This window comes from Chiloscyllium plagiosum, chromosome 4 (genome assembly GCF_004010195.1).
Source record: "Chiloscyllium plagiosum isolate BGI_BamShark_2017 chromosome 4, ASM401019v2, whole genome shotgun sequence".
In the NCBI taxonomy this organism is placed as follows: domain Eukaryota; kingdom Metazoa; phylum Chordata; class Chondrichthyes; order Orectolobiformes; family Hemiscylliidae; genus Chiloscyllium; species Chiloscyllium plagiosum.
Window position 1 is genome coordinate 8,794,930 of NC_057713.1, and position 27,987 is coordinate 8,822,916.

Below are 27,987 nucleotides of genomic sequence, written 5' to 3' on the forward strand. Positions count from 1 at the left end.
CCCCTCCCCCAAGTCCCTCCTCCCTACCTTTTATCTTAGCCTGCTGGACACACTTTCCTCATTCCTGAAGAAGAGCTCATGCCCGAAACGTCGATTCTCCTGTTCTTTGGATGCTGCCTGACCTGCTGCGCTTTTCCAGCAACACATTTTCAGCTGAGAAACTTATCAGCCATGATTGAATGGCGGAGCAGACTCAATGGGCTGAATGGCCTAATTTCTGCTCTGATGTCTTACGGCCTTAAATATGCGTTAGTGGTAATTTACCAAAATTCACTGGACTCCGGACAGGTCCTGATAGACTGGAAGACAGCGAATGTCACACTGCTGTTTAAAAAAGGATGTAGGCAAAAGGCAGGCCAGTTAGCTTAACATCTGTAATCAGGAAAATGCTGGAGGCTTTCATTAAAGAAGAAATAGTGAGGCATCTAGGTGGAAAGGGTTCCATCAGGCAGGCGCAGCATTGATTCAGGATGGAAAGTTCGTGTTTTACAAACTTGCTGGAGTTCTTTGAGGGTGTAACAAGTGTAGTGGACATTGTATACTTGGATTTCCAGAAGACGTTCGATAGATGCCACATAAAAGACTCGCTCATAAGATAAGAATGCATAGGAGTTACTGGAAATATACGAGCATGGTTGGAGGAGTGGTTAACCAATAGAAAGTAGTGTGTTGGGATAAATGGGTATTTCTCTGTTGGAGGTTAGTGGTGAGCGGGGTGCCGCAGGGGTCGGTGTTAGGCTTGAAATTGTTCATGATATAGGAGACAGAGTGTAACATAGCTAAGTTTACTGATTGCACTAAATTGAGTGGAAAGGCAGAGGATGTGGAGGGTCTGCAGAGAGATTTAGATAGGTTAAGTGAATGGCCAATGATCTGCCAGATGGAGTACAATGTTGGTAAGTGTATGGTTATCCACTTTGGAAGTAAAAATAGTAGGTCATGCATTATTTAAATGGCGAAAGATTGCAGCATGTTATTGTGCAGAGGGATTTAGGACTGCTCGTACATGAATCGCTAAAATTTGATTTGAAGGTGCAACAGATAATCAGGAAGGCAAATTGAATATTGGCTTTCATTGCTGGAGGGATTAAATTTAAGAGCAGGAAGGTTCTGCTGCAATTGTGCAAGGTGTTGGTGAGGCCACACCTGGAATATTGTGCGCAGCTGTGGTCCCCTTATTTGAGGAAGGATATACTGGCTTTGGAGGCAGTGTAGAGAAGGTTCACCAGGTTGATTCTGGAGATGAGGGTGTTACCTTTTGAGGAAGCGTTGAGCTGCTAGGACTGTACTCATTAGAATTTAGAAGAATGCGAGGGGATCTTATAGAAACTAATAAAATTATGAAAGGGATAGATAGAGGCAGGCCAGTTGTTTCTGCTGGTGGGTGAGACTAGGACTAGTGGACTTGTCCTCAAGATTAGGGGGAGTAGATTTAGGACAGAGATGATGAGGAATTGTTTTTCCCAGAGAGTAGTGAATCTATGGAAATCTCTGCCCCAGGAAGTCGTAGAGGCAGCTTCATTAAATATATTCAAGGCGCAATTAAATTTGTTTTGCATGGTAGGGGAATTAAGGGTTATGGGGATAATGCAGGAAGGAGGGGCTGAGACTATAGATAAATCAGCCATAATCTTAATGAATGGCAGAGCAGGCTTGATGGGCCAAATGGCCTACTCCTGCTATGAAACGATAAACTTTGCACACCTTCTGAGCCCACTAGATGGTTCTCTCCAAAAATTATCCCACTTTAAACCTTCTTGAACCTAGTACTCCTAATCCCTGTTTCTAAGAGTGTGTTCCTGGACTCACTTGGGCTTCTCGTTGTTGTGGAACTGTGTAGAGTCTCAGCAGTGGACACTGCCTCCGGCTAACAACTGCTAGAACTATGAGCTAGTCGGTCTCTAAGGTGGGCCTTCCCATTGACCTTTTAGCCTGGATGGGAGGGTATGAAAACCGTGATGCCTCATAAATGAGCAGCATTTTCCAGGATCTTAGCACTGATCTTAGTGAATAGGTGTTGCACTGGAGGAACTTGTTGGTTTCTGCGTGTTTAGTTAAAAGGCAATTTTCATGCATGCTTTGGAAAAGGAGTCAACAGTGACCTGGAGCTCAGTTACTTCCATCCACATCGAGTGGCAAGACAGGCAGTCCACTAGAAGCCCTCTCTCCCGAGACATCACTCAAATCCCCAATGTTCTTTGTACACCTGACACCAGACACCAGAAACAGCTGCTTTCTTTGAATTTTGGGAGACAATGAAACATTTTAGTGATGTCCTCAAAGAATCCCTGAAACAGTCAGGGATTCTGACTCGTAGAGGGTTATAAGGAATAGGCAAGAAAATGGGGGTTAAGAAACATAAGAGCTATGATTGAACGGCAGAACAGAGTTGAAGGGCTAAAAGGTCTAATTCTGCTCTTATATCTTTATGGTCTTGTAAGGGGTCCCTGGCTGGTGAATGACCAAAACAGCGAAGTCTTGTTTGGGAAGGTTGACCACACTTAGCCAGGAACTCAGGCAATGTCGAGGCCTCAGATAGTGCATACAAACCTCTGAAGAACTCATCTACTCAACCTTTCAAGCACTGCCTAACTTGAATATGTCAGATGCTGCATTTGACTTATCAACCATCTTAGAACTGATCAAATCAGAGTGGAAGTAAGTCATTGCTGATCTGAATGAACAACCTCAGGAGAAAGAGAACATTGATTTATGTAAGACCAATGAAACTCGAATAGACAATTGGTTGAAAAGATTTAGACTGGAGAAAATGCTGATTTGGGGTCATGAGGATGATTGATTTCAACCTGAAAAGATGATTGTATATTTTAAAATCTGAAATAGTTTTTGTGAATATCAAACTTTAGAGAAATTGAACACTGCAAAGTTTGCAACACTGTGTACTGTATTTAAATGTTCTCTGCTTCTCATTGCATTTCCACTTTTTAAAAATGATTTCCTCAGACAACTCTCAAACATATTTTCACAGGAAAGTCTGTGCTGTACTACTGTCAGTTCAGCAGTGGTCTTTTTTTAAATTACAGTCTGTATCAGACAGTAGCAGAAACTGGGGTTTCAGTGTCAATAAGCATTTGTTTGGAAACCTTGTGAGAAACTTTGCAAATATCTCTGGGGTGAAACAGTTAAAGTAGTTCCAGTCTGAAGTTGCCTAAATTTGCATTCCTTGATTATATATCTAATTCAGATTGTCATTTCTATGCCTTTGGTTTCTTTTTTAAAAAAAGACAGGTGCTAGCAATGTGGATACTGAGTGGCGGCCAAAACCCTTGTTACATTTTCCTTGCATAACTACGCAGCTAGCCAATACTTTCGTTCATGGTGTTTTAAATTGAACAGTTTTAGTTCTTAGTCTAGAGACTGAGCATTATTGAGCCTGAGTCTCTTCCAGCATTTCACAATCTGTGGACCATTAAACACTGGTAGCCAGATTGTAGACACTTGGCGAGATCAGTTTCTGAGTTTGTGACTCAGATCTTCATTTCATTTAAAAATTAACCTCCAAAATAAACCTCCCGTTATATGGGAGTTGACCCTGAAATTCACATTGAGATATGCCTTGAGTAACTTGCCAGCTGGTTTGCCTTATCCTTATGGTCCAAGAACATCATTGTGTGTCATGCATAGCCTAAGATTCTACTCAAGTTTTCTTCAAAAGTGTTGATCATCCAAAACTGAAATCTTGGAATAGGAGTTTTGATGCCAGCAGAATTATTAAAGTTATTAAATATCAGATGTTGCTAAGTATAATGCATGTTCACTTATTCTAAACTTATTATAAGGATGACACCATGTTGAAATAAATACATGCTGTATTATTAAACACTGTTTTATTATTCCCATTTAATTTCTTTAACAGCTCTACCAATGTGTCCCAGGGTTACAGACTACAGTATATAACTCATTTTTCTAATCTGTTTATAAACACTTGTTGATCATTGAAGTGATGAATGTTCTACACACCGGAAATATTGCACATATTGCAGTATGTGCTGGTGACGTGCAAGACAATTATTTGTCATTGAACGATAATATTTAATGTTCTGCAAGCTTCACTCTTTTCAGTAGCTTAAATCTGTATCAGCCACCAAACCCATCGCTATAGCTATGGGAGTCCACAGCTGCTGTTGATTTCTCTTTGTGGTCAGCCAACAGGAGATATGCTTCTGTGGAGCAGAACTGAGACCTGCCAGGTTTCTTTCCTTCTCGCTTTCAAAGGAAGCATGTTGCAGTCAGAAAGCTAGTCCTTTGGTGAGGGTGCCTCAAGCGCTGGTGAAACTTGGCAGCCAAGAGAGAGTTGACTTTGTTGGTCCTCTGGCGAGCCTGGGATTTAAGCACTTAAGGTAGCAAGGAAATCAACATCCTTAAAAAGTGATTGTGGACTGGACATAATGTTTCCTGAAGTGTATATTTTAAATTATTAACTGCAAGTGAAGCATTAACTGATTCGCGTCAGTAAATCTTTTGCTCTTTGGGGGCATGATTTATTGCAAAATAATCTATTGATGCCTGTGTCCCAGCAATCTTTCCAACTATTTGGCAATGGTTTTATACTTATTGAGAAATTTAGTGGAAGTGGAAGGCATATGGTGCAGAACACCATCCTGTAACTAATAAGAGTAGGATAAGCCAAGCTCAGCCTTTAATAGGTCACAGACTCTAGTAACTATTCTAATGCTTCCCTCATTGGCCTCAAATCTTCAATTCTTGGTCAACTCAATATAATCCAAAACTTTGTTGTCCAGATCTGAACTCTCACCGATTCCCTTACTTGTATTCAGATCCCTTTATGCCCATGCTTCACCCCTGTGATTTCCTCGGGCTGTCTCTAACAATGTGAAATCCTTGCACTCCTCCAAATCATCCTTTTTGTCCATTCACAAGTTCCTTCATTTCATTATTGGTGGCCATGCCTTTAGCTCCTGAGGCAAGGGCAGCAGATTCTTGGAAACACCGCAACCTGCAACTCACACTCTATGCTGACTTGGAAATAGATTGCTGTTCCTTCACTGTTCCTGGGTCAAAATCCTCATGTTGGTTTACCTACATCCCAAGTACTGCAGAGTTTCAAGAAGGCAGTTCATCATCAATCTCTCAAGGGCAATTAAAGATGAGAAATGAATGCTGGCTGAACCAGGAATGCCCATATCATGTGGATAAATATAAACAAACATCACTGGATTTTCTTCCTTCATCCTCTCTGCCTCAGAGCTACTATATCTTCCTTAAGATATCCGTAAAACCTCACTCTGAGCAAACTTTTGTTTTTTTCCTTACTTTAGTGTCAAAGTTTTATCTGGTTAAGCTCGTGAAAAATGTATTGGGATGCTATATGCATTAATGATACTGTAAAATATTTGTCAAGGATAGTAGGTCTGAAAGGGATCAGAAATGCAGCAGTTTTAAGTAAACTATGCCCTAATTTGACCAGAGAACACAGGAACAGCCTGTAGGTGCATAGGGCAATGGGCTAGCACATAAGAACATATGTTAAAAGGAACAGGAACAGGCCCCACACCTCTGTTCTGCCATTCAGTAAGCTCAGATCTGATCCAGCGTTGGCCTCAGTGCACTTTCCTGCCTGTTCACCAGAACACTTGATTCCCCAATTAAAAATCTTGACTATATTCAATCATACAGCCCCAATGGTTCTCCAAGAGAGGAGATTCCTCCTTATCTCCATCTTAACTATGCTCTTTTCTTCCCTTATGGAAGGAAAAAACATATCTCAGCATTTACTTCAGTTGTTTCAGAACTTCTATGATTTACTGTTACTGCCTGTCAGTTATCTATGGCCCATACTCATTGGTGCAATCAGCTCAATATTTCCTCATAAGATAACTCCTTTGTCACAATAATCAACCTTGTGAGTCTTCAATGCAGATGTGCCCTACTTAAATAAGGAGGCTAATCTTTGAGCAGTACTGTGGCTACAGTCTCACCAAAGTTCTATAAAGTTGTGGCAAGACTTCCCTTCTCTTCTACTTCACGTCCATTGTCCAACTTTCCAGCTGCCTTCCTGATTACTTGCTGGACCTGCATGCTAATTTTTGTGCTTTGTGTCTAAGGACAGCCACATCCTTCTGTATCATAGTGCTTTGTGGTCTTGTTCTATTTAAATACTATTTTATTTTTCTATTCTTCTTGCTATAATGTGAATAATCTTTCATTTTCTTACATTGTATTCTAAATCTCTGCTTGCTTACTTAACCCCCTGTACCCTTGTACCAGCTCAAAGCTTGCTTTCCCGTCTTTTATCATTAGGAAATTTGGCTGCAGTCCCATGTATCCCTTCATTCATATCATGCATATAGATTTAACATTTGAGGCACCAACATGCAACATCCACTAATTGTAGTTTGCCAATGTGAAATGCACTTTTTTTTTCTCTAACCTATTATTTTCTGTAAGTTAGCCAGTCCTTTATCATTGCTAATGTATTACCCCATCACCATGAGCTCTCGTATTTTAGAGTCATTTTTAAAATATGGAATCTTGTCAAGTACTTATTAGCAATCCAAATATACAACATCTACTTGTTCCTTTTTGTCTACGTATTACATCCTCAAAGCACTCTAATAAATTTGTCAACATAATTTCCCTATCATAAAACCATGTTGACAGTACTTTATTACATTATGAGTTTCTTAGTGTCCTGCTACTACTTCCTTAATAATGGATTCCAGCATTCTCTCAATGACAGATGTTAGGTTAATTGGCCTATAGTTTACTGCTTTTTCTCTTCCTCCTTTTGAGAAAAGGGACATTCTAGATCAATGTTCAGTGGAACAATAATAATTTTACAATGTACCACAATTGCTGATAATAAGTGAACTAGGAGCAAAGGTGCTTGCTGAGGTTGTGCAAGTATAGTTGCTTCACTATAATCTGCTTTTGAGAAAAGAAAATTAAGCCAGAAAATTTACTTCAGTTTGGGATATGGTCTGCAAAAGTAACAGTGTGTGGAAATGAATTGCTGTATCATTAAAATTAGTTTGAGTTTATGCTCAGCAATGTGGGGATATTGTGGAAAGGTGCAGTTCAGGTAGAAAATCAGTTATGATCTTATTAAATGATGGAGCAGGCTTAGCTTCTACTCCTATTTCTTTTGTTATTGTTTTAAATAAGCTTATAATTGGTATGGAGGAAGCTTGCACTATAACTTTAATTTCACTTGTGCACTCTTTTTAACTTATTTATGTTTCCTCAGCTGCAGAATCGAAACCTGTGGATTCCAGTCACATATTCCCAATTGGAAAAAGGGCAGAATTTTATCTTTTGACTCTGTTTTGTATGAAACATTATTAAATGCTATCATGCTGTTGATCTTGAAAATCATACCAATACAATTTGATGAAATATGACCCATATGGAACATATATTTGTGCCTCCTAATGTGGCTATTTGGAAAAACGTTACATTCATATAAAAAGGACACATCCTTTACTCATTAGTTCCAAGAAGCAGGGTTTTTGGCATGGGGATCTTGTGGAAACACTCTTGTTGCTTTTTATACAGATTGGGCTTTAGTTTTTGATGACACTGTTTAGAATAGGAAGTATCTAATAAGCAAAGCATTCTCTTTAATGTATTGCCAGTTCATTTAATGTATGCCTGGAGGTCTGAAATTTTATCTTCAATGTTGCAATAATATATATTTAATTCTCTGAAGTGTTCATAGCAGAAGCTTCATACTTTAAGGGCAGTAGAATTTTTTTTCAAATATAGTAATTTGAAACATCTGTAGTGATTAAAAAGAATAAAATGTGCAGCAGTCTTTTATAACTCAATCACATTCATATTAACCCATACCAGTAGCCAATTACATTTTCTCTTTTGCTTTAATTTACTTTTGGAACCGTGGTATTCTGCTTTTGCTCAATTTACAACAAAAACTTCCATATACTTATAGACCTTATGAATTTGCTTAGGTTCAGAATGATTGTAGCAATTCCAGTGGCAATCACATCAGGGCATTTACTTAACAAACCTTTTATAATCCAAAAAATAACCAAAAAAACTGCTGGAAATCTTCAACAAAAGCAAAAAGTGGTGGAAAATCTCCGCAGAAATGGCAGCATCTGTGGAAAGAAAGCAGAGTTAACAATAAACAATATTGAAGAAGAGTAAATGCTAGAATTATAAAGGATGAGAAAAATGTTAATTTGGATGATAATGATCTAATTGGAAATCGTCAGCAATAATTTGCAAATGGGATATCATATCTGACGAATACGTTGGAGTGTTTTTTTGCAAGATGTGTCAGTGTGTAAAAAAAATGACAGTTGATAAAGCTAGTAAGTTGAGATGTTCAGAAGGCTACGAATAAGGTCCATTTTAAAATTAAAGCACAAAGAGTAAGAGTAACATATTGGCATGGTTTATTGATTAGCTAACAGACAGAAAACAGAGAGTAGGAATAAATGGATCTTTCATGTATTGCCAGCCTGGGACTAGTCGAATAATTCTAGGATCAGTACTTGAGCCCCAGCTATTCACAGTGTATATCAATGATTTGGATGTGGGGAATCAAATGTAATGTTTTCAAATTTGTGGCTGATACAAAGCTAAGTGAGAATGCATGTTGTGAGAAAGATGTAAAAAGTTAGCAGAGACATACGCAGAGTATTTCTTAAGTGGTAAGAGGTGGAAAGTGTAGATGTTACAAAGGAATTTGTTGATAACTCTTTGAAACCTAATATGCTCCCGCAAGCTATTAGGAAAACTAATGGAATGTTAACCTTTATTGCAAGAGGATTGGAGCACGGCAGTAATGAAGTCTTCTTTCAGTCGTATAGGAACTTGGTTAGACTGTATCTGGAGTACTGAGTGCAGTTCTGGACATCTTCTCCCAGGATAGATATTATTGCCACAGAGCAAGTGAATTGAAGGTTTGCCAGTTTTGAAGGCAGCACTGTCCTATGAAGAGAAATCGGGCAAACTTGGCATGTATTCTCTAGAATTTTGAAGAATGAGAGGTGATCTCATAGGCAGTGTGGTTGCAGGTTCCTCTGGTTGTGCAGTGCATAACTGGGGTCAATTTAAAAACAAGGTTGGTGCCACTTATGTCCAAGGTGAGAAGTTCTTTACTAAGAGAGCTGTGAACCTTTGGAATTGTCTGGCATAGAGGGGTGTGAAAGCTCAGTCTTTCAGTTTGTTTAATGGAGAGATTTATCAATTTCTGATTACCAATGACATACAGGGTTACAGGGATGGGTTCATTATGGCATTGAAGTGCTTGGTCAGCATGAGCATGTCGAATAGTGGATCAGGCTTGATAGGCTGAATGGCCTATTCCTACTCCTACATTCCTAAGGTTTTAGATCTAGTCTAAAAGGCCATTCTGCCCACCAAAAATGGTAGCAATTTTTTTTTGACTGTCTATATTTCAGGTTTTAAAGTAAAAAGAGGAAAATTTAAAAGAGGTCTGAGAGGCAAGTTTTTTTCAAAGTATTTTGCAAGTTTTGCAATGCCACATTTTTGGTAAATGCTTACAATGCACTGCCAGAGGAGGTGGTAGAAGCAGATACAGTAGCAACATTTAAAAGGCATCATGACAGATACATGATTAAGCAGGGAATAGAACAATACGGGCCATATAGAGGCAAAAGGTTTTTAGCTTAGAAAGGTGTCATGTGTCAGCAAAGACGTTGTGGGTTGAAGTGCCTGTACCTGTGCTGTAATATCCTTTTGTTATTTTGTTCTTTGTTTTAAATGCAGTAACAACTGGAGAAACCCAGCAGTCAGGCAGCATCTGTGGGGAGAGGTGCAAAGGTGATGTATTGAGTCAACTTCATTTCTGAAGAAGAGTCATTGGATTCAAAATGATGGCTTTGTTTCACTCTCCACAGATGCTGCTAGACCTGCTGAGTTTCCCTGGCAGTTTCTATTTTAATTTCAGATTTCCAACACATGCAGTATTTTTCTTCTATTTTGTGTGAATTTGATCACCTTTCTGGAGTGGGCTAACCTTGATTGTGACTCTGGTGTTCAGAGTCTGACTAAATTCTTATTCCCATCCTGTGATTTGTAAATTCTCAACCAGTGTTTCAAAGGACTGTCAGACAGGAGATTGTATAGTGGTTAGATGTAAGATTGAGGAGAAAAAAATGCTGCCAGTAAAATTCTGAATGTTATGAATCGTAAAATGTGATTTAGTGGTGGTGGGAATCTGCTTTGGACCTCAAACCAGGACTTGTGGGAAATAAAATCTGGATGGGATGCAAAATGACTTTAGTGACAACAAATAGGTAGCCAGTTTTCAGGACCTCTTTACTTCCTTTAAGTCCCTCCTTCAAAATTACTGCCTTGCCCAAGCATTTTAGCCATCTTACCTAATATCTTGTAATGTGGTTTGGTGTTACGTTTAAGTTTACAATGGCTCTGTGACTTCTTAGGACATCTGATCATGTTCAAAGCACTATAAGTTGATATTCTTGTACCCAAGCCCACTTGTTAATTTTTGTTTAAATTGATGCTAAAGGAAGCTAGATGAAGTTGTTAATATGCTGTCACCGCATTCAACAATGGTGGTGTGGTGTGAGGGTTGTTGGTTAGTTCCATCTAGATTATTAGAGTGTGTTGCAGAATGAAGTCAACGGCATGGGTTTAATCCCCATAAAGGTTGTGGTAGTTCATGGACATCTGCCTCTTCACCTTACTTCAAGCTTGGAGTAGTTACCCTTGAACTATACATAACCGATTGTCTCTCTCTAATGAAGAGTCATGCACATGGTCCTTAATGCATAATGATTTCTTACCTTGACTAACCCTATTCAAGTCACATGTCTATTCAGTCTGAATACTTAATTGAAGTAGATGGGTTGCCTTTCAGTGTTGTGTGAATCAATGTAAATACAGTAAATAGAAGTGAGTTAAAGTGGTTTTCTTATTTCGGTTGGAAAAGACATTTTGTTTTACAACTCTGCTTCTTCACAGCAGGCTAAGAAATATTACAGTGCAAATTCTGAATCTGCATTACCCATTTATTTTGATGTATTTGGCACATAAATCTTAAGATTTTTGATTGGCCTAAATTTTGCATTGCAATGATGGTAAAACTGTCAACATTCACCATTGTTACTCTCTGAAATGGGCAGCAACCACTGGAATCTGCCAGCACAGTGAAATGTGGGAGCCCAGACATTGCCGTCAGTCATTCTGTCCTTGGCTCTGGGGTACACAGTTGAAGGCCCTGCATACTACAATCTGTAAGAAGTTATTTAACTAGTAAGATCTTGCATTTCATGCTGTAGTATTGCTGTTTTAAAAAAAAACATTCAAAGTGAAGCCTAGTTATTGAAGTGCAACTGAGTTTCGTAACAGTGTACCAAAGCATAGCTACAGCTGACGAGACTCTCCAGAAAGGAATCTTTAATGTTTGTGAACTGTCATTTCTTTCCATTCTCAAAACATTTCTAGTTTTTTAAAAAGATGATGTTTGAAGGTTTCGGTACAATATTTAAGTTTTTTTTTTAGTATCTGTCCCAATTATTTATTATAAAATCATGAAGGGCATGGATAGGATAAATAGACAAAGTCTCTTCCCTGGAGTGTGGGAGTCCTGAACTAGAGGGAATAGGTTTAGGGTGTGAGGAGAAAGATGTAAAAAAGACATAAGGGGCAATTATTTCATGCAGAGGGTGGTAGTCGTATGGAATGAGCTGCCAGAGGAAGTGGTGGAGGCCTAGTGCGATTGCAACATTTAAAAGGCATCTGGATGGATATATGAATAGGAAGGGTTTGGAGGGATATGGGCCGGGTGCTAGCAGGTGGGACTAGATCGGGTTGGGATATCTGGTCGGCATGGACGGGTTGGACAGAAGGGTCTGTTTCCATGCTGTACATCTCTATGACCAACTATAAAATTTGATGAAGAGTGAAGGATAGTACATGCTGTGGACTTTCTGGTTTGCTCTCTGAGAGAATACTTGAACGTGATTGATTGCTCTTGATGACATCACTGTTGATGGATAACTGGAGATTATCTTGGCATGCTCCCAAATTCAAACTGGTGACGTGAAAAGGGAATCCAAACTACAGAGATTGTTTAACCGTTGTGGGCAGTTGTCCTTGAGATGGGGTGGTAAGTTCTGTCATTCTGCTTCTAACTGAAAAATATGGAGCACAGTGTATATGCATCAGCTGAGCTCAGTGTTTATCACTTTCATCTTTGATTCAGTGGATTGTTGAGTCATTTCCAGCACCTAGATTTGAGTGGTAACCCAGGCTGATACTTCAGTATGGGAGTGTGGTGCTGGAAAAGCACAGCAGGTCAGGCAGCATCTGAGCAGCAGGAAAATTGATGTTTCGGACATAAGTCCTTCATCAGGAATGAGGCTTGTGGGCCAGGGAGGCTGATAGATAAATGGGAGGGGAGTGGGGCGGGGGAGGGAAGAAGGTAGCTGGGAATGTGATAGATGAAGGTGGGGGTGAAAGTTATAGGTCGGAGAGGAGTGTGGAGCGGATCGGTGGGAAGAAAATTTGATCAGGTCAATAGGGCAGTGCTGAGTTGGAGGCTTGGGACTGGGATAAGGTGCGGAAGGGGAAATGGAGAAACGGGTGAAATCCATATTGATCCCATGTCATTGCAGGGTCCTCAACACGGAAGATGTGGCATTCTTCCTCCAGGCATCGGGTAGTTAGGGTTTGGTGATGGAGGAGGCCCAGGACCTGCATGTTCTTATGGGAGGGGAAATTAAAGTGTTCAGCTACAGAGCATTGGGGTTGGTTAGTTGGCATCCTGTTTCCGGATGTAGAGGAGACCGCATCGAGTGCAATGGATACATAGATGACATTTCTGTCGGATGTGGAAGGATCCTTTGGGGCCTTGAACAATGGTGAGGGGGAAGGTGAGAGTGCAGGTTTTGCACTTTTTTAAATGGCAGGGGAAGGTGCTGGTGGTGGTGGGGGCGGTGGCGTGACAAGAATGTCCCGGAGGGAATGCTTTCTCCAAAACACAGGTAGGAGTGAGGAGAGAAATATATCCCTGGTGCTGGGGTCTGTTTGCAGGTGGTGGAAGTAGTGTAGGATGATGTGATGTATCTGGAGATTGGTAGCATGGAAGGTGAGGACCGGAGATGTTCTGTCCTTGGTGAGATTGGAGGGGTGGGCTCCAAGGGCAGGGGTGCGAGGAGTAGAAGAGATGCACTGGAGGGCATCATCGACCATGTGAGAGGAGAAATTGCAGTCTTTGAAGAAGGAGGCCATTTGAGATGTTCTATGGTGGAATTCGTCCTCGTGGGAGCAGATGTGGTGGAGGCAGAGGAATTAGGAATAAGGGATAGCATTTTTACAGGAGTCAGTGTGCGAGGTGATGTAGTCCAGGTACCTGTGGGAGTCAGTGGGTTTTCTATTAAATGCCTGTGTTTAATTTGTCACCGGGGATGGAGATGGAGAGGTCAAGGGAGGGGAGGAAACACTACTGTCAGAGGTGCCATCTGTCAAACACCAGTACCCTCTTGGTGAAAGTGAATGATTCTGTGGCATTAGTTGAAAGAAGAGCAGAGAGCATTCTCTCAATTCCTGATGAAAGGCTTTTGCCTGAAACGTCGATTTTTCTGCTCCTCGGATACTGCTTGACCTGCTGTGCTTTTCTAGCACCACTCTAATCTTGGCACTCTCTCAATGTCTTGGCCAATACCTAGACCAAAATCAGCAAAGCAGATTGTCATTTTGTCATGACTACCGCACCTGTCCAGCATGTGGTCAGTGACCTGTGATTCAATATAGCTTATGTTTCAATGTATAATGATTCAAGTTAAAATACACCACAGTCAAGCTTCTCTAAGTGTGTTAGATTATTACAAGTTAATATTGAAGATTCCTTGGGAACAATTAGATAAATCTATTAACAAGAAATGACATATCAAGATTAAAACAAGTACAAAAACACAAAAAGAATACCTATAAGAAGAAAGACCCAGCAAGTCCCCAGGTTTGTCACTGGGGCCATTGCTTGAGTTCCTTTGTTGCTGAAATAAAGATGTTTGCATTTGACAGCAGACTCAGCAGCATGATGACTTCCGAAAACAAATGGGTGATGCTTTCTTCTCCAGATAAGTTCTGTGGAAAAATAGATTCGGCCAGGGGAGAGAGAGAGAGGAGGTTTTATATTTTTCACTTGTTCTATATGTTCTTTTGTACTTCCTGCTTAACTTTGCTTCAGTGGATCCCCATTTATCTTCTAGAGCATAGGACAGTACAGCACAGTATCAGCACTTCGGCCTTTGATGTTGTGCTGGCCTTTTACCTACTCTAAAATCAGACTAACCTACTTACCCGTCAGTTTACTATCATCCGTGTGCCTATCCAAGGGTCGCTTACATGTTCCTAATGTATCTTAAAATTATGTCCCCTCATGATTGACATTTCGACATGGGAAAACGTCTCTGGCTATCAACTCTAACAATGCCTCTCAATATGTTGTACACCTCCATCAAGTCATCTCTCTTCCTTAATTGATCCAATGAGAAAAGCCTTAGCTACCTTAATCTTTCTTCATAAGACATGCCCTCCAATCCAGGCAGCATCCTGGTAAATCTCCTCTGCACCATCTCCAAAGCTTTCACATGTTTCCTACAATACAGCAACCAGAACTGAACTCAATATTCCAAGTGTGGTCCACCCAGGGCTCTACAGAGCTTCAGCATAACCTCGTGGCTCTTAAACTCAATCCCCCTGCTATGAAAGCCAACACACCATCCGCCTTCTTAACAACCCTATCAACTTGGGTGGCAACTTTGAGGGATATATGGACATGGACTTCAAGATCCCTCTGTTCCTCCACACTGGCTAGAATCCTACCTTTAACCATGTATTCTGCATTCAAATTCAACCTTCCAAAATGAATCACTTCACACTTTTCCAGATTGAACTCTATCTGCCACTTATCAGCCCAGTTCTACATCCTGAAAATGTGTTGCTAGAAAAGCGCAGTAGGTCAGGCAGCATCCAAGGAGCAGGAGAATCGACGTTTCGGGCATGAGCCCTTCTTCAGGAATCTTCAGGGATCCATTCCTGAAGAAGGGCTCATGCCCGAAACGTCGATTCTCCTGCTCCTTGGATGCTGCCTGACCTGCTGCGCTTTTCCAGCAACACATTTTCAGCTCTGATCTCCAGCATCTGCAGTCCTCACTTTCTCCAGTTCTTCATCCTGTCAATGTCCCGTTGCAATCTACAACAGCCCTCCACACTATCCACAACTCCACCAACCTTTGTGTCATCAGCAAATTTACGAACCCACCCTTCCACTTACTCATTTAAATCATTTATAAAAACCACGAAGAGCAGAGTTTCCAGAACCAATCCCTGCAAAACACCACTGGTCATCAAGCTCCAGGCTGAATACTTTCCATCTCCCACCACCCTTTGTCTTCAATGGGCCAGCCAATTCTGTATCCAAACAGCCAGATTTCCCTGTATCCCATGCTTCCTTACTTTCTGAATGAGCCTACCATGGGGAACCTTATCAAGTGCCTTGTTAAAATCCATATACATCACATCCATTGCTCTACCTTCATCAATGTGTTTTATCACATCCTCAAAGAATTCAATCACGCTTGTGAGGCATGACCTGCCCCTCACAAAACCATGCTGACTATCTTCAATCAAACAATGGTTAATCCAAATAACATAAATCATGTCTGTCAGAATCTTCTTCAATACTTTGCCCACTACCGACATATGACTGACTGGTCTGTAATTCCCAGGATTATCCCAGGATTGAACAAGGAAATAACACTTGCCACCCTCCAATCATCTGGCAGTACTCCTATATAATATTATGGATGTTAAAATATGTATACCTATAAGGAAAACAAATTTGTCTTATATGATGCTTTTCATGATCTCAGAATACCTCATGCCTTTGCAACAAATCAATTACCTTCTGGCACTACTTCTGTATAACTTTTTCCCTTTATCTTTCTGAAATTACTGCTCAGAGGCTGATACCACATCACAAAGTCACCGTGTATTTCCATGTGCACAGTAAATGGGCTCTGACCAGCTAGCTCAGTGCCAGTCCCTAGAATGAGGAGACATTCTGAATCTCCTGTCTGTATCTGGGCGAAAATGGGTACTGCAGATGCTGGAGATTAGAGTCAAGATTAGAGTGGTGCTGGAAAACACAGCAGGTAAGACAGCATCCGAAAAGCAGGAAAATTAGCATTTCAGACAAAAGTCTGATGACTCCTGTCTTTTTTTTTCTTTTTTTTCTTTTTTTTTCAATCAAGAGGAGAGTCCTTGACACTGGTCCAGCTTCCTCAGAGCCAGCTCTCAGTGTGAACAGAACCTCTAACGTTCCTATTTATTTATTTTTTCTTTTTTTTTATTACCCCCACACTACCGCCTAACCGCGGTAGTGCTTATTTTTTCCCCAGCACCCATGGTGTGTGTGTGCAGGTTTGAGACACAGTGAGAGGCACAAAGTGCACGAATCTTTATTCAATTTCCACCACCAGAAAGATAGGAAAACACCCAGGTGGCCAGTGACAAGCAGTGCCCTTCATATCAAAGGGCGATGCTGTGTGATCAAAACAGTGAAGGGGAGGGTAGGGACTAAATCAAAATAGAGTTGGAGGGGGAAATAATACACTCCACTCCCTGCGGCGCCCTTCTCTGACTCCTGTCTATTTTTTTTTAGCAGTGCCCTTCACATCAAAGGGCAATGCTGTGTGAACTCCTGTTCTTTTTTTAAAATTTTTTCTCTCTTTTCTTTTTTTACTACCCTTTTTTTTCTGTGAATCTCCTGGTTATATTAACCCCCACACTACCACCTAAGTACGGTAGTGCTTATTTTTTCCCCAGCACCCATGGTGTCTATGTGCAAGTGTGAGACACAGTGAAAGACACAAAGTGCACAAATCTTTATTCAATTTCCACCACCAGGAAGATAGGAAAACACCCAGGTGGCCAGTGACAAACACTGCCCTTCACCTCAAAGGGCAGTGCTGTGTGATCAAAACAGTGAGGGGGAGGGTAGGGACTAAATCAAAATAGAGTTGGAGGGGGAAATAATGCACTCCACTCCCTGCGGCGCCCTTCTCTGACTCCTGTCTTTTTTTTTCTTTTTTTTCTTTTTTTTTGTTTTGTGTGAGACACAGTGAAAGACACAAAGTGCACGAATCTTTATTCAATTTCCACCACCAGGAAGATAGGAAAACACCCAGGTGGCCAGTGACAAACACTGCCCTTCACCTCAAAGGGCAGTGCTGTGTGATCAAAACAGTGAGGGGGAGGGTAGGGACTAAATTAAAATAGAGTTGGAGGGAGAAATGATGCACTCCACTCCCTGCGGCGCCCTTCTCTGACTCCTGTCTATATCTGTCAGCCAGAGCTCCCTGATTGGCCGAGGCTAACAACCACAATCAAGTATCTCAGTCATTGATATCTACGTGGCCCTCATTCCAATTACTATACCTTCCTTGGTCATATGCCTTTGCCCCAATCTCCAACCTCAAACAGGAGTGTTTCCTCAAAGATCTTCTTGAATATCTTCCACGCCGATATGGCAGTGCAGTCAGTGCAATACAATTTCAAATTGTAGAAGTGTCTGATCCAAACCAATGAGTCTTCTTTTCCACTGTAATTGCTGGTTCATCCAGATTTTGGGTGTGACTCATCCATTGTCTTTAAACTGAGGTGATGACCTGTGACAATCAGTTTGAGTCGCAGCCACTTTGATGTTTATTGAGGCAGGCACCACTGTTTTGCATCTTGGAAAGAGCCATTGTATTATGCAACACTGTGGGCATTCCAAAGTCTCCCTTTTGTGATCTGAGACAGAGAAAGCATGGTTCAGACATGGCCTCCCTTGGCCTTCTTCTTGCAATAAACATTTTAAAAGTAGTTTCCAATGTACATGTTTTTAAAGCAGAATTGCCCTTTTAACATGTTTTGCTTAAATTCTACCATATCAGACAGTATGCTGATAAAAGATGTTACATTGATGTTTTTGTACAAAATGGTTGCACTGCCGTAGCAACTGCAAATTCAAAGTAACTGATTTAAGGCATGAGATATTCTGAGATCATGAAAAGCATCATATAAGACAAATTTGTTTTCCTTATCGGTATAAGTCTTTTAAAATCCATAATATTATGCATTTCATTGATTTACAGCTTTGCCTTCTCCCTCTTGTTATGCAAAGAACATATCCATATCCGCCACAGATTCACCTGCACCTCCACCCACATTATCTACTGCATCCGCTGCAGCCGGTGTGGCCTCCTCTATATTGGCGAGACAGGCCGCCTACTTGCGGAGCGATTCAGAGAGCACCTCTGGGCCACCCGGACGAACCAACCCAATCACCCTGTAGCACAGCATTTCAACTCCCCCTCCCACTCCACCGAGGATATGCAGGTCATTGGACTCATCCACCGCCAAACCACAACAACGCGACGGTCGGAGGAGGAGCGTCTTATCTTCTGACTGGGAACCCTCCAACCACAGGGGATGAACTTGAACTTCACCAGTTTCTTCATCCCCCCCTCCCCCCACCTTGTCTCAGCCGAATCCCTCCAGCCCGGCACCGCCTTCCTGACCTGCAGTCTTCTTCTTGACCTCTCCGCCTCCACCCTACTCCGACCTATCACCTTCACCTTGACCTCTTTCCACCTATCACATTTCCAACGCCCCTCCTCCAAGTCCCTCCTCCCTACCTTTTATCTTCTCCTGCTGAACACTCTCTGCTCATTCCTGAAGAAGGGCATGTGCCCGAAACGTCGAATCTTCTGTTCCCTAGATGCTGCCTGACCTGCTGTGCTGTTCCAGCAATAAAGTTTCAGCATGCAAAGAACCCCCATTTAAATTGACAGCTCTGGCAAACACACCTTCTGATATTTCACCCTCATTGGCTGAACTGATTAAGACTATGAGCAGACTGTGAATGTTTCCTAACTCTGCATGTGTGTTTAGTTAATGGCCAAATTTGGAACCCAGGGCTTCAGGTACATAATTCTTTGAAATTTGCATCACAGTTAGATAGGGTGACTAAAAAGGCATTTCGCTCGCCTGTTTTCATTACTCAAACCTTGCAGAAGTTGGGATGTCATGTTGAGGTTGTACAGGATGTTTCTGAGGCCTCTTTTGGAGTACTGTGTGCAGTTCTGGTCAACCTATTATTAAATTGGAGAGGGTTTAGAAAAGATTTACCAGGATGTTGCTGGGAATGGAGGTTTTGAGTTAAAAAAAAATAGCCTGGATAGGCTGGGACTTTCCAGTGGAGCATAGGAGGTTGAGGGGTGACCTTCTGGAAGTTTATAAAGTCATGAGGGGCGTTGATAAAGTGAATAGCAAAGGTCTTTTCCCTAAAATGGGGCAGTTCAAAACGAAGGGGCATATTTTTTAAGGTGAGAGGAGAGAGATTTAAAAGGATGTGAGGGGCTTAGAGAGTGGTTAGTGTGTGGAATGAACTGCCAGAGGGAGTGGTGGTTGTGGTTACAGTTACAGTATTTAAAAGACATTTGGATAAGAACATGAAAAGGAAAGGCTTGGAGGGATGATGGTAAAAACAATGACTGCAGATGCTGGAAACCAGATTCTGGATTAGTGGTGCTGGAAGAGCACAGCAGTTCAGGCAGCATCGAGGAGCTTCAGCAAAATCGACGTTTCGGGCAAAAGCCCTTCATCAGGAATAAAGGCAGAGAGCCTGAAGCGTGGAGAGATAAGCTAGGGGAGGGTGGCATTGATGCCCTGGGGTTGAAGTGTTCCGTGGCGGAAGATGAGGCGTTCTTCCTCCAGGCGTCTGGCGGTGATGGAGGGAATTTGCTGAAGCTCCTCGGATGCTGCCTGAACTGCTCTGCTCTTCCAGCACCATTGATCCAGAATTTGGAGGGATGATGGGCCAAGCTCAGGTAAATGGGGCTAAATCTGGTTTGGGAATGTAGTCGGTGTGGACTACTTGGACTAAGGGGTCTGTTTCCGTGCTGTATGACTCTATGACTTTATTTGCTGTTCGGAAAAGTCTGAGTTTCAAGTCATAAAAAAAAACTCTGTACCTTAATATGTTGTACCAATAGAGTCCTAATTAAGAAGCTTTGACTAATGATACAATAATCAGCAATATCCAAAGAAAGGCAGTGAAGTGGGCTGAAGTTCTGATATGAATGTTTGCTAAAGTTTCTGTGTACAGGAAGACAAGTGTGAACTATTTTAGTAATGTGTGGTTGATGATAAGTACAGGCCTGGACACTGAAAACCTCGTATCACCCCCCTCCTATTCAAATAGTACAATAGCGTATTGGTAACTGAGAGGGCAGACAAGGCTTCAGTTTAAGATTTTAATTTGAAAGACAGCCTCTCCCAACAGGACAACACTATTTTTTTGCACTGAAGTGCCAGTTTGGATTACCTGGTTAAAGTATGGAATATACACAATATACTGACTATGAGGTGAAAACGCTGCTGTTACATGAAGGTTGATGGATCAATGACTGATTTTCTTCAGCCAGTCACTCAATGTCCAGAGGTGAAAAGTGAAAAAAATGTATTTTGCAAATTACAATGCAGTAATAAAAGTATCATTTGGTTTCATCCAACACAGTAATTATACAAAGGTAATCAAAGACACTGGCGCCGTAGTTTGACATATAAACAAGTATTTTTGTGAATATATGTCCATCTATCAATCTTCTCAATGCTGTCTTAAAGGCAAGGTGCCATACCTTGTTGGGAAATGACATCTCACTCTTAGTTATAGTTTTTCCTTATTCTTCAGTTCAAAACGTTTGTGGTATAACTTTTTTGGATATGTGGATTGTTAGTTATGCAGAAAAGGCAATGGGTCTTGGGGAACATAACTGAAAAACAAAACCAACAGAGTGAGCTGATGAATAAGATTTAAAGTATGTGATAGAAAGGAAGGGCAGAGAAGGAAATAAAGTGAATTAAAGTCAAATTAGATATAGGAAAATAAATGATATGAAGGAAAGAAAGATTAAATTTGCAGACAGAAAAACAATCCACTATCTGAATTAATGAGATTTTGCAATTTATTCCTGTTATGGAACAGAAAGGTTGATTGACGATCCATTAGCAATTATCAGGTTGTTACGTGCTGTTAATTATAAGGCTTAACTTGTTGCATAAATTTTAACTGGCGTTTAATATCCAAATCCAGCAAGTTTTTTTAAAAAAAATGAGGCTAAAGGTGAAATATGTTTGTAAAAGCAAAGAGCTGATGAAATAAATTGAACAGCACATTCTGGAGATTTGTAACACATAGTGTGTGTTTTATCTGTGAATCTGTTGACTGATTTGCACATTAGTACCCGCTTGTGCATTAATTATGTTCATAGATCCCTTACTGGGTTACAGTTCCACAGGGATGCGCTGTCATCTAGTACGTCAACCATGTGACAGAAGTCACGTGTGATCAGTGAGAGCTGAAGGGTGGCCTCCAGCAGAATGGGAATTTGAGAAATAAATGCTGGCATTACTGTCAGCACACATATCCCATTAATGATTAAAAGCATGTATTATTGAAAAGCGAGACAAGTTGGGGAAGCTCTTTGTCTTGCGTTCACAAGGAAAATGCCAAAACAAAAGGTGAGGAGCCTCACAGCTTGAGCCCAGCTATGTTCTCACGAGGATTGCAATTGTGTATGCATCATATTTAGGAACAGGAAGGAGGTCATTCAGCCCTTCAAACCTGTTCCACTATTCAAAGATTGGTATCTCAACTCCATCTACCTATCTTGGTTTCCTAAGCTTTAATGTCCATGTCTAACAAAGAATCTTTCAATTTCAGTTCATTTGGTAGTGATGGTGTATCACCTTCCTACCTTCAGTCAACACAAGAGGGTGAGGGGACAGTCTACTCATTCAACTGTAATTGGTCACATAAGAACATTATCCTTCCATTAACCCAAAGACAGGCGAGGGGCTCACAATGAAGGGACCATGACAAGCTGATGCTTGCTTATTCCTTGGGGAGGAGGGGTTAATGGCCTCTCTTGCTACAGGGCACTCTGTTCCTGGTCGGGGTCGGGGTGGTACAACTGCCAACCACCTCCTGCTCACATTGCTGACTACCCTCCACCATGACTCTCACCTTTTGACCCCGCTGCTTTCATCACTGGCCTCTATCCTAGGTTTCCAGGGATGATGCTAGGTCTCAAATAGGTCTGCCAATGTCTTTTCAATGGCATTGCCATTCTTTGGAGTTTTCATCTGGCAGAACCTCCACTCCAGGGAAGGTGCATTATTAGCCTATCCAGTGTCTGTTTGTAGCAACATGTGGCTGCCTCCCTGACTAAAAGTGTCACAAGGCTCTTGCTGGTATCCCTGCTCCCAGTTACCTCAGGAAGATTCCTCCCACAGTTTCTCGGCAAGCCTTAACCTCAGCAGTATTTTTGCAAGATGGAGTACTGAATTTCCGTTAGCTTTATTGTGAAGTAGTGCTTTGGAACATCTCTGAACTGCATACCTCCACGTTTTAAATTTATCCTCACTTGTTCTTGACTACCCCCTTCACAAGAATTTTTTTTCTATCTACCATGATCAAACTTTAATCATTTTAAACACTGCAATCAGGTTACATCTTCACCTTCTATTTCAAGGGAATTAAAACCTGTTCAATCCAAACTGCTTTCACAACGTGGCTCTTCTGACCCTGGTGTGATATTGAGGGAATCTTCTGTTAATACCTTCTGAAAAGTAATCTCACTGTTTACACCAATATTCAACCGATACCCTAAAGTAAGCACTCCTGACATTTGGAGTCATGTAATTTATTAGAGAGAGCGCCTGTTGTTAATGGATCAATGAACAATAAACTAATGCCGTTAAAGTATTAACGTCAATGAAGTGGAGATGCCGGTGTTGCACTGGGGTGGACAAAGTCAGAAGTCGCATGACACCAGGTTATAGTCCAACAAGTTTATTTGAAATCGCAAGATTTCGGGGCACTACTCCTTTGTCAGATGAAGGATATGAATTCTGCCTATAAATTCTGTGCCTGTGTGCCTCCTTCCACTTCACCTGATGGAAGGAGCAGTGCTCTGAAAGCTTGTGATTTCAAATAAACCTGTTGGACTATAACCTGGTGTCATGTGACTTTTGACTTTAATTTTAATGAGGTTGCCATAAATGAGAGAGAATATATTCTGGTGTAATTTCACTGTTACTGAAATAAACAGAAAATAGAAACTCAGCAGGTCTGACATGTTCTCTGCAGAATGATACAGAAAGAGTCATATTTATTCAAAGTATTAACTCTGTTTCCCTCTCCACAGATGCTGCCAGACCTGCTGAGATTCTCCAACAATTTCAGATCTCTTACTTAGAAAATATTTGACTTTTCTTTCACTAATACTGATGTTGGATAATTGATTGCAAATTATCTTCACCTGAAACTTATATATCTTATGAATATATTTATTTTCCACTTTTCAAAATGAATGAACTGTAATTTGCTGTGACACTTCATAGCATTTGCTATCAATTAATCCAGTCCTTGCACATAGATTAGATTAGATTCCCTACAGTGTGGAAACGGGCCCTTCGGCCCAACAAGTCCACACCACACCAAAGAGCAACCCACCCAGACCCATTCCCCTACATGCACCCCTGAATGATACACCTAACACTATGGGCAATTTAACATGGCCAATTCACCTGACCTGCACATCTTTGGACTGTGGGACGAAACCGGAGCACCCGGAGAAAACCCACACAGAGACTGGGAGAATGTGCAAACTCCACACAGACAGTTGCCCGAGGTGGGAATTGAACCCAGGCCCTGGCGCTGTGAGACAGCAGTGCTAACCACTGAGCCACCGTGCCGCCCCAGGAATCCTGATGAAGGGTTTTTGCCCAAAACGTCGATCCTCCTGCTCCTCAGATGCTGCCTGACCTGCTGTGCTTTACCAGCACCACATCCTTGACTCTGAACAGGGTTATACAGCTGGTCTTAACCCGTTGGATTGAAGGGTTGTATAGTTTACAGCTTGGCCAAAGAATGAAGTGTTCATTAGAGTGGGTAAATTCAGTATAAAATCCCACATGGAAGGATTGGATTAAGAGACCATGGAAAACATTGAAAAAGAAACATTTTTACAAAGTTAACATTTCAAATTGTGTGTTTTGAAAAGATCCAAAAGCACAAGTTTTTTCACTGGAGCACCGGAGATTAAGAGGTGTCTCACTAGAATTTTATGAAATCATGAGGGGTGCAGTAAAGATAGTGGTAGATGTCTTTTCCCCTAGGATGTGAGATTTCAAGATAAGGGGGCATATTTTCAAGGTGAGAGGAGACAGATTGAAAAAGGACATGAAGGACAATTTGTTTTTTACAGAGGATGGTTCGCATGTGGAATGAACTTCCTGAGAAAGCAGTGGATGCAGGCACAGCTACAACATTTTAAAGACAATTAGATACGTACACGACTAGCAGGGTTTGGAGGGATATAGGCCGGGAGCATGCATGTGGGACTAGTTTAGTTTAGAATTGTGTTCGGCATGAACTGCTTGAAGCGAAGTGTTTGTTTCTGTGCTGTATGACTAACAATTAAAACCTGATGGAATGAGAGTGCAAACCTTTAAAGATCAGTGGCAGAGTAATTGACAGAAAGCAATTAATAATTATCACCAGATTCAAAGGATATTCAGACTGGAATGGACAAGTCTTAATTTTCCGTAATTTATTTCTCATGCAAAATGTTATCACTGTATACGATTCAATGCAACTCTTCAGTGGTGAAGACAATGAGACCAACTTTTATGAAGTTAAGAGTGGGACAGTGCAACTCAGCCTCCAAGATCAGGATATCTCAGTTGATCCACATGCCAAGTAGCATGAGGTTGCTGAAACAATTGCACATAAATAAAAGTGAGTGCCATTGACCTCACTGTTACTTTGTGGAAAGAATCTGGGCTGACATTTTTGGAAAACTTTTTTTTAGTTAATTCATGCAATGTCGGTTTCACTGGCAAAGCCTAATTTTCATCCCTAATTGTCCTGGAGAAGACGCTGGTGAGTTGCTACCTTGCACTGTCATAGTCCTTGGGGTGTAGGAATGCAAACTGTGCTGTTTGGGAAGAACTTTGGGCGGCATGGTGGCACAGTGGTTAGCACTGCTGCCTCACAGCGCCAGAGACCCGGGTTCAATTCCCACTTCAGGCAACTGTGTGGAGTTTGCACATTCTCCCTGTGTCTGCGTGGGTTTCCTCCGGGTGCTCCGGTTTCCTCCCACAGTCCAAAAACGTGCAGGTTAGGTGAAGTGGCCATGCTAAATTGACCGTAGTGTTAGGGGTAGGGGAATGGGTCTGGATGGGTTGCTCTTCGGAGGGTCGGTGTGGACTTGTTGGGCCAAAGGGCCTGTTTCCACACTGTAAAGTAATCAAATCTAATCAAACTATGACCCAGAAATACTAATGGAATGGTAATGTATTTCCAAATCAAGGTGGTGAGTGGCTTGGAGGAGAACTTGCAGATGGTAGTGTATAGGCTGCCCTTTTCCTTTTGGATGGTCAAGGTCATAGGTTTAAATGGTGCTATCAGAGGAACCTTGGTTGATAAACATGGTACACGACTGCCTTTGTTGCTATGTCTGCTCTTAGTTGTAAGAAACTCCATAATTCTGTTTATAAACGCGACCCTCCCAACTTATCATTGCAGATTTGTCAAAAGGAACAGCATAAGACCACCCCTCCAGAAGGAACCCCAATGGATGCATCGTCACGCCACAGTGGAGCTCAGGACAGTGGTATTGGGAGTGACAGTGCACGAATTCGGATTGTTCAAATTGAGCAGCAGAGTGGAACTAGTCATCATCGCCTTGCAAGGCCTTCCCGCCAGTCCTCCATTGTGAAAAATTTGAATTTTATCCCATTTGATATGTTTATCACAGCCAGCCGTATCTCATTAATGACCTATTCAACAGCAGGTAGTTCCAAATCACGGTCCCAGCAAGAAAGCCAAAGCCAGAAGGTGAGCGACAAACTTGGCAGGAGTACGTTAAACCGGAAAAGTATGGAGATTGATGGCGTGTCAGAGAATAAATTAGGCCAGCTAACAGCTGAGGATCTTCTGAATAGTAACGCTCCGTTGAGCGTAGGGAAGGTGACCAGTCACTTGTCACTAGAGAGCCTCCACACCCCAAGCAGATCATCAGCTCGACAGGCTCTTGGTGTTACTGTCGTCCGGCAACCAGGCCGCAGAGGAACACATGATCTTCAGGTCGAGCCTTTCGTGTACTTAGTGATAGTCCAACCTTCTTTGTTATTGAGTTGTCATCACCGGAAGCAGATGGTGGATCTATCATTCTTTGATGCCACATTGAAAGCTGTCCCTCCAGACTACAAGTGTATGGGTAAGAACATTTCTCAGCTTCCAATCTCATATGATGCCATGAATTATTGTCTACATGGATTTTAGTAAGGCTCTTGACAAAGTCTCACTTGGCAGACTGGTCAAAAAAATCGTCCATGCAATACAGGGCAGTGTGTCAAATTAAATCCAAACTTGGCTTTGTAACAGGAAACAAAGGTTAATGGTCAAGGCTGCCCTTGCGAATGGAAAGCTGTTTCATGTCATGTTCAACAGGACTCAGTGTTGGGATGCCGCTGTTTGTTTTATATATTAATGATTTGGACGTGAATGTGAGCGTCTCACTTGGAAAGTTTGCAGACTACACAAAAATTGGCTATGTAACAAGCAGTGCAGAGGATACCTGTAAGCTCCAAAATGATATATGTGGCTTGGTGGTGGGGAAGGAAAATGGCAGGTGGAGTTAGACTCTGGTAAGTGTGAGGTAGTGCCTTTGGGGAGGTCAAATGAAATGCACAATAAACAGAAAAATACCAAGAGGATAGATGAAGTGAGAGATCTTGGTATGCCCAGGTCCCTGAAGATGGAAATACAGATAGATAAGGTTGTAAAGAAGGTATATGGAATGCATTCATTCATTAGCAGAGGTATAGAATACAAAAATAGGGTTATAATGATGAAACTGTATAAGACTCTGGTGAAACCATATCTGGAGTATTGTATGCAGTTCTGGTCACCACATTACAGGAACGATGTTATTGCTCTGGAGAGAATGCAACGAAATGATGCCAGGGCTGCAGATCTGTAGCAATGAGGAGGGTTTGGAGAGGTTGGGTTGATCTCCTTGGAACAGAGAAGGCTGAGGGGCAAGGTGGTTGAGGTATACAGAATTCTGAGGGGTAGGGATGGAGCAGACAGGAGGAACCTATTTCCTTTGGCAGAGAGTCAAAAACCAGGTGTCATGGATTCAAGCTAAGTGGCAGAAGGGTTAGAGAGGACATGAGGAAAGCCTTTTCTATGCCGTGGGTGATGGATGTTTGGGGAGGCAGAGACCCTAAACTCTTTCAAAAAGTCACTGGATTTGTGCTTTATGTGCTGTAAACTGCAGGGTTATGGGCCATGTGAGGGAAGATGGGATTAGTGAGGGAAGATGGGATCAGAAAAGGCATCTGGCTGTCTTTGGGTCAGCATGGACAAAATGGGTCAAATGGCCCCCTTCTGCACTCAATCATTTCTATGGTTCTGTGGTATTGCTTTTTGATTTGATATGTTACATTTTCATTTTTGAGTTTTCTCCCTCTCACTCACTTCTGCCGCTCTTGACTAATACAAACAAAAAGGCTGAGAGTGAATTTAATTGATGTGTACAAAATAATGAGGGGCCTAGAGAGAATGGCTAGAAAAGACCTATTGTCCTTGACAGGGAAATCAGGAAGCAGGGGCCATAGATTTAAAGTAATTGGTGGAAAGACTAGGGGAGTTGAGAAATGTTTTCACCCAAAAGTTGAAGTGACTGTGGAACTTATTGCCCAAAAAGTGTTGCAGAACAGAAACCCTGATTCCATTTGCAGAGTTTGTGATATTCTTTTGAGGTGCTGCAACCTGGAGGATACATTTTTTTTTATTATTATTCATTCACGCAGTGTAGCCTTCCCTGTCAAAGCCATCATTTATTCCTAATTGCCCCTGATTTG

General features: G+C 41.6%; 1 protein-coding gene across 6 annotated transcripts in view; it reads left to right on the forward strand.

The window, feature by feature from the left end:
• Nucleotides 1–27,987, forward strand: part of LOC122548836 (vacuolar protein sorting-associated protein 13B-like) — a 968,370-nt gene that overhangs the window by 756,662 nt on the left and 183,721 nt on the right. For all 6 annotated transcript variants that reach the window (XM_043687672.1, XM_043687667.1, XM_043687669.1 and 3 more), the window contains one exon: nt 25,643–26,336. In XM_043687672.1, coding sequence (XP_043543607.1) covers nt 25,643–26,336 — 694 coding nt within the window. The remainder of the gene's footprint in view (nt 1–25,642; nt 26,337–27,987) is intronic.